At 31.3% G+C, this 11,064-nt stretch overlaps 2 protein-coding genes across 2 annotated transcripts in view; one reads left to right on the top strand and one right to left on the bottom strand.

Moving 5' to 3' along the window:
- Positions 1–3,381: 3,381 nt before the first annotated feature.
- Positions 3,382–4,128, top strand: LOC111496001 (F-box protein At5g39250-like). Its single transcript, XM_023146215.1, has one exon. The coding sequence runs from the start codon at positions 3,382–3,384 to the stop codon at positions 4,126–4,128; it is 747 nt and encodes a 248-aa protein (XP_023001983.1).
- A 1,234-nt stretch (positions 4,129–5,362) lies between these two features.
- The window catches only part of LOC111496000 (serine/threonine-protein phosphatase PP2A-2 catalytic subunit), an 8,557-nt gene continuing 2,855 nt past the window's right edge, over positions 5,363–11,064 (bottom strand). The window contains exons 2-6 of the mRNA XM_023146213.1: positions 9,945–10,059; positions 7,932–8,040; positions 7,776–7,853; positions 6,014–6,205; positions 5,363–5,907 (exon numbers count right to left, since the gene is read on the bottom strand). Coding sequence (XP_023001981.1) covers positions 5,734–5,907; positions 6,014–6,205; positions 7,776–7,853; positions 7,932–8,040; positions 9,945–10,059 — 668 coding nt within the window. The 3' untranslated portion in view covers positions 5,363–5,733. The remainder of the gene's footprint in view (positions 5,908–6,013; positions 6,206–7,775; positions 7,854–7,931; positions 8,041–9,944; positions 10,060–11,064) is intronic.

The following is an 11,064-nucleotide window of genomic DNA, read 5'->3' as shown; positions in this document are numbered from 1 at the left end:
AACAGTCCATAACAACGTTCAAGCTACAATTTTGGTATAGCTACATTGAGTGTGACTAAACACAAGCTTAACTGAAGACTATAAGCTCTAAACATATGAAAACTATCCTCCTAAGACTAGTTATACTAGCATGCATGCATATCCAAATGATCTTTACAAGTATTACTTGTCTAAAATCCGTGTGGTTACTTACTTGGTTATCGTGTATCTTCCCGAGTTTGTTTTTCTACTTGTAGAGGGCTCCAAATTTCTTGAAGACTCACTAGTAGGTCTTAGGTCAAATTGAATTAAGGTTAGTATCCAAACCAGGACAAAAAGTAGTCGAACGGAGCAAAAAATGTCCCCTCACCTCGCACGCTGTGGTGTTGTACAATTGTCATGATTTCAGAGTCGGATTCAAGGGCGCAGGTCGGATGCGGGTCAAATGGTCAGATTCAATAACGACACGTGTCTCGCTGGTAAGGCGATGTGCTGCTCCCCCTAGTTTGCAACATGTGTTGATAGTGTATACGAACGCGCTTTCTACCAAGTAGTTGACACGCGTCCCTCCGTTCCTTCAACCTATGTGATTAACCCAAATTTTGTGAGTTTTTTTCGATTCAAATAGTTTTCTTTGTATTTTTGTATCTTCTTGCATAGAATTCGGATCGGCTTGATCCTTCATCAAAGTCATAGAGTTCGTGTTCATCTTCAAAAAAGTTTTTTTCATTTATTTATAATTTTCAACCAATAGAAGACTAAGATAATTGTATTCAAACTTTGGCGCTTATATGTTCTTACCGAATCTTGAAAATTCTTGAAAATTCGGTTCTTGCTAGGATCTTCACCGAGTTTCTTTACAGACGTTGTGAGAAATCACATCAAGAACAACATATCAAAATTTGAGGTTCTAGCTCTCTTGATTACTCTCGAATCTAGAGAAATACCAACCTAAATACCTATAAACCCTAACTCGTGATGTTTTTTATAAAAGAATTCTCCAAAAGTACAGCCACCAATTAACGTTGAAAATTACCTTTTGTAAATCGACTGACCAAATATATATATTTTTATTTTATTGTTTCCTATCCCGAACATTTTTCTCTTCTACACCTACCATCTCAAAAAATTGAGAATGAAAGAAAAACTAACCAAACTTACAAACCTGCCCGTTCTAGGGTTACATATACTGAGTTGAGTTGATTGGGAGATTTTTTTGACCCAACCCAAAAGTTCAGATTACTGGATTGGATTTACACAACTCAACTCAACCAAACCTTCTATTTTCGGGTTGGGTTGTCAAATTGTTAACTTTTCTATATTTTTTTTAAAAGGTTTTATTTATTCACATTTCATAATTATTGTGTCGGTTCTCAATTCCTATATTTGATAATACTCTTAGTGCAAATATGATTATAGTAGTTGACTCTGTTGAGTTAAGGTTCTCAATTCCTATATCTGATAATACTGTTAGTGTATCGTGTTTGTGTGATGCAAGAATCCCAATAAAGTTGCTCAAATAGTCAATCAATCTATATTCGATTATATCGATCAAACAACGTGATGCATATTTTGATCCGAATTTGGAATTCATTTTAAAAATTCCTATTGCTTGCAAGACCACTAAAACAAAACCTGATAACCAAAGGTATGTCTTTGATATTCACCCACAATTGCCTCTCCAACCATCATTCTTATTGGATGATGAAAGTCCCACATCGGCTAATTTAGAGAATGATCATGAGTTTATAAGTGAAGTAAACTAACTTCATTGGTATGAGGCCTTTTGAGAAAGTCCAAAGCAAAACCATGAGAGCTTCCACTCAAAGTGAATAATATCATACCATTGTGGAGTGTCGTGTTCTTGAAAAGTTGAATTAAGAAAGAATTTTAGTAAAAACACAATAAAAATAAATTAATAGTTGTAATTATTTAATTAAAAAATAAAATAAAGAAGGTGGGTCCCATTAGGTAGAGGGATTTTTTTTTTACCCAACAGAAAACAAACCTAAATAAATTCAGTTAAGAATCTATAATTTTAAAATTCGATAAATCAATAAGTTATATAAAGAATATGTTTAAAAATAGTATAAAATATTGAAGTTTTTATACTCTGAAAAAAATATAAAATTTTTAAAAATATTAAATAAAATAATATAAAAGAAATAAAAATAATAGAGTAATAAAAAAACAAATATATAGGATATATAAAAGAAATTAAACAAAATAATATAAAAGAAACTCAACAAAATAATATAAAAAACCTATATATATATATATATGTATATATATAACTGAATTAACAAAATAATATAAAAAACAAAGAATATATAAATAAATACATATAATTTTCCTTCCGGTACATGTTTAAACTTTCAAACTTTCTTAATAATATTTTTAAATTAAAAAAAATATAAAAAAATACTTTTAATTTTTAAAAATTTCAAAAATGAGTTTCAAAAATATTTTTAAATTTATAAGAGTTTTTTTTTTTAAAACAAATATTCTTTTAACCTTTAAAATGGTTTAAAAAATTATTCTTCAATTTTTTAAAAAAAAATCATTTATATCTTTTATCTTTTTTTTTTTAATAAATTCAAAAACACCTTTTAAATATTTTATATCGTTATTATAGGAATAGAATAGAAAAAAAAAAAAAAATTATGAACTTGCCCTTTAATTTTAGAAAAAAGATTTAACAAATTTTTAGATGGGAGATATACATTTACATTATAAAATCTTTTTTTATTAAACATGTTGCCATTTTTTAAAATTTTAATAGATATTTTTATAATATAATATTAATTATTTAAATATTTTTTTTAACTTTTTAAAAATTTGGAGTGTATTTTTGAACTTAATCGGGTAGATTCATCTGATCAAATATTTTTTTCTCAAAAATCACATAATTTTGGACCTTATAAATTGCAGTCAGTTCACTCCACCTCTTTCGATTTAGAGACGAAACATTTTTTTCTTCCTCTTCTCGAGCTCATTCCACCTTCCTAAATACGAAGATAAAAGCATTTTTGTTCCTCTCTACGGTATGATCTTCTCTCTCGAACCTTATGAATGGTGCTATTTGATTTTCATTTTATTTTTGCAGTTCACGACATTCTCTTAGGCTATTCATTTTTTTCGGTCTATGTTCAAATTTAATATATATATTATGCACCTCGAGATCATGGCTTTAAGATTAGAGTGTTAGTGTTATGTTTGCGGTTAGAAAAATTTTATAACCATGGCTTAGTTTTGTATAATTTTTTGTTGTAAATTTCCACACATGAATGTTTTCAATTTAGTTGGATTGCAATATCATCCTTACTCGAGGGCTTGATTTAAATGATGTGGTTTATTGGTGCAGATAAAACATCATCGATCGTGTGTTATTCTATTTACAAAATGTCATGGGAAATTTTGAATCTAGTTTTTCCTTTGTTGGACGATGTGGACCTTGCTTCATGCATGGCAGTATCCAGACAGTGGAGAGACGCAGCTCGAGATGATTACTTTTGGAAATGTTTGTGCGCTAAGAGGTGGCCTTCAACCTACAAAACGTCTAATTTTCCGACTGGGACATACTATAAACTATATCAAAATTCTTACAAATGTCCTCAAAGGCGAAGTCTTCTCTCTCCTCGACTTTCGTTTGATGATTTAGAGTTTTTTATTGACATTTGGAGCGAAGGCAGATTAGTCTTCTCAAAGGTGGTTCCGGGTGAAGTTCTTCAAGATGGTATTAAGAACCCAACGCCTCGTACAGTTAATGTGCTTAGTTATCTATTAGAAGCCCCGGGGTTCAAGATGACTCTAGCAGTTGAGCCAGGGTTCTCAATTCCTATGTGTGATACAATCAGTGTATCCGTGATTGTGGGATACAAGGATTCTAGTAAGGTTGCTCAAATAGTCAATAAATCTATATTCGATTACGTCGATCAAACATCTTGCAGGGTATTTTATTATGACTACCTTGATTTTCCACATCTCTACCCTCTTGTGTCCGGAATTCGAGTATGCATCTCATTTCTTTTCTTGGGCAATGGAAATGGTGGTGTAGCTGATGTTTCTGGAATAGTAATGGATTTCAGTGATGTTGCACACACAAAGGAGGAGGTATTATGTCTTTTGGACTTGCTCGATTGGAAATGAATGAAGTATTCATCATTTTCTCTAGAAAGTTAGAGTAAGACTCACTCGTGAATGTTGCTCACATGTATTTGGTATCACCGAATATCTGTACTTATGTATTATTTTTTCAGTTCAGTAAATAGGAACAGAGTTCTATTAATTAACTTGCATTTTTTTTTATGAGTCATTTAAATTTTGATCCGAACTTGAAATTCTTTTTATTTTTTTAATTCAACTCCGAACCATATATTTTAATCCTTGAGTTAAAAAGTTAAAAGGTCTATTTCTTGACATAAACTTTCACAAAAATCAATTTTTACAGTTTTGATTTATAAAACTATTTTTGAAGAAATATTTGATATACATAAAACAGAAAATCTTTAATTAATCATGAAAAAGAAATCTATTATATCAATAAAATTTTAAATTTGGTGATTTTCCCTAAATTTAGATTTTAATTTAAAAAAGATATAGGATAAGAAATATGATATAATATTTTATGTTAATTTAGAAAATTAAATTACAACATGTTTTTAGTATAATATTTTTTAAATTAAAGGTTACAAATTTAAATTTTAAAAATAAGAATAACTTCAAACTTAGATTTTTTATATTTAGAATTTCAATATTTAGAATTTCAAAAACAAAATAATTATTAAACTATTTCTTAATTTTTTAGTTTTTTTTTTAAAAATTATATATATAAATTATAAAAAAAATAATTTAATGATCAATAAAATTATGAAAAAAGTGTCTATCATATATCAATAAAATTTAAATGGATAATAATTCGTAAACAACCCTTCCTTTTGAACAGTCTTTCGAAAAAACGGATTCGGAAAAATATTTGGAATAGCAAAGGCAGCATTGCAAGTCTTTTCGCTATCACAAGAAGTCGCAAATTTTTGTTTTTTTAGAAAAATCAACTAAATAATGAAAAATGGGCAGAATCATAATCGGTTTGACTAAAAAGAAAAGTCTAGATCTTCTGAAAAGAAGATAGGAAGTGTCTATCTAAGCTTTATAACAAAATATTGAAATATATTGAGACAAAAAACTCCTAAAATAATAAAAAATTATTTGATGATATACTAAAATTCCGAAGCTATCGTAAACACTAGAACGGTTAGTACCTAATAATAAAAGAATAAAAGTTAATGAAGACGAGATTTAGTCTAAGTTGGAAAGAAACAATAAACATAGGAGATGGGTACCATACAGTTGAAATGGAAGATAGGCGAGGAAAGAAACATAGACAACTTTGATAAAAATAAATAACCAAAGTTTTCATTAGCATTGGGATCTCAAACATAATACTTCTACAAAGCGTTTCAAAAATCAGCTCCCTACTTTGAAAACGTAAAATTACAGAGCACAGGGAAAGGTTATTACCGCTCGCTCGTGTTCGTTCTTGAAAAAATATACAACACAATACGCCACCCACGCCTTTCTGTCATTCTTCTTCTTCATCAATCTAATCTTCAGCGCACCATTAACAGAGCAGCATATCACAGCACAAACTCCAAACAAAAGAATGGTGAAAACTTAAACAAAGACTGCTCCTTTTTCAAAGTCAAATTCACAGTAACACCGCAGATTAAGGGAGGATTACAAGCGGCCGAGGGTTTACAAAAAATAATCGGGGGTCTTCCGTGTGGTATCGGGTTCGATTTGGCGTGGTGCAGGGTCAAACTGAAGAAAATTTTGATCCATATTCTCCCCAATCTCAAGGATTGCAGCCATATTCCCACACCGATAACAATAATTTGGAGCACTAAAAACAGTCACCACATTCTTGTCCTATAAAGAGAAATGCAAGAAAGGAACCGGCAAAGTAATGTACCAACGTCCTTTGCAGAAGCACAGAAAAAATAATAGGCAAAACAATCCACCGGAATTCACGCACCTGACACCAATTGTATCCCTCCATTACAAGTTGGTGGGCTCTTGAAATCAGTGATAGCCCATTTGTGTGGTTGAATTGGGTGGCAATGTCCTGCCCAAATGTATACCCAGCACCGCGAGGAGATATCCCCCAACCACAACGGTCATCAGGATCAGACCATAAGAGATCACACATCGGTCCCTCATGTGGAACCTAGTAACATATTCCAAGAGAACCACGCGAAGATTAGTAAGAAAGAAATTTTTTGTCTTGACTAAGAATAGATATCATCAACTTGATCTGGTAAATTTTCTGGCAACAGAAAGCATATTGACGAAGAACCAAAATGATAATATTTTTAGTAAGCACGCTACGTTTTTTTCCATGTTTCTCTAAATTTTGCATTTTAACAGAACCAAAACAGTTTAGTCCATGTAAAACTAAGTACAAAGATTAGAGAACAGGGCATCCTCTTAAACTAAAAATAAATTAATAATTACATGGACTCTCATCTACATCAAATTAACCAAGCAAAAAGAAGTCAAAATCAATACCTTCATACTCCAAAAATAAGTAAACCCCTGGACTTGGTTCTAGACACCTTTTCTTTCAGGAAACAAATGTTTTCACAGGGGAATTACACGATGAATAAAATCCAAAACCTAAAAAAAATAAAAAAGAAATTAAACCAAAGCTCTCCAACTTGTCATAATGAAGGAAATTATTTTTTTTTTTCGTTTTTTAAGGGAGGGATAAAAGAAACATATATAAAATGAAGTTGAATTAAAAAGAACGACCTGTTGTGTAATAGATGACCAAAACTATGCTACCAAATGGATTACATCCCAAGTTTTTCAAAAAATGCAACTTATTTAACTATGTAAAGACCCTTCTTTTTCCTTCCAAATTTCCCACTCTAGTCCCGTATAAACAATCTTTAATAATCTTCGATCTTCCACAAATTTCAACCATAGAAATCAGCCTCAAAATAATAAATCACCAGAAAATCACTCATTTTAGGAGATATATCGTCAAACATAATTCCAGCAAAAATGAAAGATCATTTAAAGATCATACGAATATTAACTTCAAAGATTAAAATTAACAGAGACGTAATCATAGTTCGGTCAAATAGTTGTATAAAACACTTGTAAGAAAATAACAGACAATGTAGTCCTATTCTTTCTTATAGATGACAGGTATTTCATCCTTCTAATTCTAAAATCAAGATTAAGACATTATGATAGAGGGGTTCCATGAATCAGATGGATAATACTAATTTCAAGTAATCCTTTTGTTTTTTTAAAACTAAACAAGTGATCTCTTGCATTTGACTCAAATGCTATGCAAATCCAGTCTACAAATAGTAATTGAACATTCTTTTAACGTATCAATGTTTTTAAAAGCACACGAAATCATGATACCCATCTAGAGCTTGAGCATGAAGGATGAAAACAAAACAAGGGTTGGTTAGAGACAATTAAGAAAATTAGAGTTTTGGTTAGAGATTGTAGAGAAATCAACATTTTTAAGAGTATTTATTTCTTTCTTTAGAAAACTTAAAAAATAAAAATAAAATAAAGTAAAACAAGGCTTGAGACACCAAGCCATATGCCCATGTGAGCCTCAACAATTGAAGCAAGATGCACTTGCCCGCTTTGCCTCACTTTCCCAAAAAGCATGCCTTTTAAACATTGTAATTGTATAGCCCAATGGTAGTTAGTCCTTGAATGGGGAGTGTTCAATATTCATCACATGCTTACTAACATTGCACATTAAGTACCTCTTGAATTCGGTCCAACGATCTGATGTTATCCAAGGTATCCAAAGATGGTGAAAGTCCTCCGTGCAAACAAAAAACCTGCGTTAGGATAATTATAAGACTATTAGAACCTGTCTAACAATCCATATAAGGAATGTATGCAAGAAGAACACAAACCTGGCTCTCAATTAGAGCTGTAAGAGGTAAATAATCAAAGAGGTCAGTGAAGTGCTTCCAGACATTTGCATTTCCATATTTTCTCAAACATTCGTCATAGAATCCGTAACTGAAAAAAAATATATATATCAGATAAATAAAAACAGAAAAGATAACTGGAGTAACTAAACACTGTTGACATTCTTGCCACAACTGACAAATTCGTAGCATATATAAAATAAGAGTATTGAAAAATTTTCAGTTTTTCAAATATGTGAATTCTCATTCATGTGCACTTGAGAAACCAATAGAAAAAAATGATAACATAATCCTAGAGCAGCTGAAGTGGATGGGTGTTGCCGATGCTTAAAATGAAGAAAGAAAAAAACATTTAGCTTCATAGCCAAAAGATATTTTCGAAATAACATACCACCATTTTCTTTTTCTTTTTTATTTTTTTTTATAGAGTGAGTATCCAATGCAGTTTCTGAGTATCTCCACTATCTCATAAGACAACATCCCTCGACCCTACAACATTAGGTTCACCAAAACTTCAGGATTTTCTAGGTATGTGGACACCGTGAGGTTTGATTCTGGGCATCGAGTTTGAATACCACCAAATTTTAATATTCTGGTTCGGCCCTCAAACTCCCATGTCTTTGCATGTATTAAAATAAACACACATATACATTACAATAACACCTAACCACAGAAACAGACCGTCCATAAAAATTACTGACAAAAATTAATCAATCTTTTTTGGCAGAAAAAATGCTAGAACCCTAAATCTAAGATTTCTTTTGTGTCAGAGTGACAATGAGAAAGAAAAAGGAATATCGAAAATAAGGAAGAAAACAAATAGCAGACCTTAACTCACCCTCCAATGACCACTACCTCATGCAGGTAGATGAGGAAGAAACCTATGTTGGAACTCCTCCCTCACTCTTGGAAATGGTGGAGAGATCAATGAAAAGGAAGGCTCAACTCATCATGGAAGAAACCCAACCCATTCATTAAGAGGCCGCAAACGAATCCCAAGAGGTTAAGATAGGAACTACTTTGGCTCTAAAAAAGTTGATCTACCTTTAGAAAGAATATAAGGATGCCTTAGCATGGTCCTACATGATACGTCTGGACTCAGCACAAAGAGAAAAAAAAAAAAAAAATCCATTTCTATTCTTGTTGCCAAGTGAGACGAACAGAAACTTCAAAGGAAAACAGTATACCCATTTTAGAAGAATTTGAATGGGGGACAACTAGAAGAACAGGCACCTATGCATCTAGTTGTCATCCTATAGAGAGGCCAAGCTAGTCTAGAAAATAATTTTAAAAAATTCTTATACAATGCCATTGTTTATTTTATTTGGCTTTTTGCTTGGCTGCATTATTGCATCAATAATCTAAAATGTCCCTTTTGTTTTCTTTCCTTTTTCTCAACGAAAAATTGTTTTTTTCCTGAAAACAGTTCTGCTAAGAGACTTCATTGTTTAGGGCCATAAATCAAGGTGTTACTCCGGCAAACATTCAGTGGAAGCAAAAAAAGACCCTAAAAGAGTAAGAAGTTAATGTGGTCCTAGTTTGGATGGGGACGAACACAGCAGATACTGTTCAAAGAAGATATCCTCATACTCCAATCTCTCCAAACTAGTGCAACCTCTGCAAACAGATTTTGGGAGACCTAGTCCAACATTTCTACTGTCCATGCTGAATCAAGCTATTAAAGGGTTTGCATTTTGCAATTAAAACAGGGAAAGCAAGCCATGAATCATTTAGAACGAGAGACTGTTATAATATAACATTACAAACAGGAAAATACAAGAAGTACTAGGAAAACAACACAGTTTCAGGAGAAAATAAGTGCACTCCTTGGTGGAAGCATGGTTTAGATACGGTCTATTGCAAATAAAATAAAATAATTTGGTATTGTGTCTACAAATTAAAAAAAAAAAAATAAAGAAAACTTAATACTCAGTTAACAAATACAAAAACTTCAGCCAAATAATGTAAGAATTAGAGGAAGATAAATAATCTTACACTTGAGTTATTTGCCTGCTCTCATGATTTCCCCTCAAGATTGTAATTCTATCTCTATAACGAACTTTCAGAGCCACTAGAAGTGTAACGGTTTCCACAGAATAGTATCCACGGTCTGCACCAATGATATAATTATTCATGACAACATGGGAATGTGCAAGTGCATTGTGCACAAGAGAGAGTTCAACATATCCACTACTTACCACTTCATTTCAAGGAAAAATGTGAAGAATATATTTGTTGAAAGGGAAACAAACTCTAACAAAAACTAACTTACATGTCAGCTATTTTGACTTCCATAGCCACCTTTCATTTGTATGGAAAAAAGGATATTGCAAGAAAGAAAAGGACAAAAAACTCTTGACTAAAAGACAATTAAAAAATTTATAAAACAAATCCCAACAAACATACAATTGTATATTATGGAGTCGTTTGGTTGAAAATTTTGATTAAGATGTCTAACAATAGGATGTCAGGGAACAAAACGTCTGTCTGAGTACTAGATAAATGTGTTTGATAATGTATGGCAAGGTTATCAAGATTTCATACAAATAAATAATATTTTTGTTTGGTTCTCATAATTATTTACAACAATTTTATAACATTAGTTAACTTTTAGATAATTAATTGTTGTTAGTTAGTTTACTTTTTATTAAGTCAAATTATTAAAATAATTTTAAGAAATTAAATTTTAATTTAATTTTCATTCATTAATAAATATATTAGGAATAATATGCCTTCAATTTTACAATTTTGAGTCATATAGCAATCAATATTAATAATTATACTTAAACAAATGATTTTAATAAAGCTATACAAATTTTTAACTTAGTACGAAAATTAAATTGAACAATTAATTATACATGTTAGATTTCAAAAATTAAATACCATCTATAATGGAGATTTCAACAAGGACCATAAAGAACAGTGTTTTCATCTTGAAAAGAAAAAAAAAAAAGAATACAGGGGCATCCAGAAAAAAGGACACAAAAGGAGCCCCAACTATAGGAAGGGGCTTCAATCAAGCAATATACGACCTAACGAATAATTACAAAAAGAAAAAAAAAAACCATGCATATGTTAGAGAATAAAGCTTTACCCCCCCCCCCCCCCCCCCCCC

This window comes from Cucurbita maxima, unplaced genomic scaffold (genome assembly GCF_002738345.1).
Source record: "Cucurbita maxima cultivar Rimu unplaced genomic scaffold, Cmax_1.0 Cma_Scf00022, whole genome shotgun sequence".
NCBI classification, from domain to species: domain Eukaryota; kingdom Viridiplantae; phylum Streptophyta; class Magnoliopsida; order Cucurbitales; family Cucurbitaceae; genus Cucurbita; species Cucurbita maxima.
Note: the sequence above shows the minus strand (reverse complement) of the source record. Positions and strands in the feature narration are given on the sequence as shown.

Coding starts and splice junctions, on each gene's coding strand:
- LOC111496001 (XM_023146215.1), top strand. CDS start 3,382: ATGTCATGGGAAATTTTGAATCTAGTTTTTCCTTTGTTGGACGATGTG.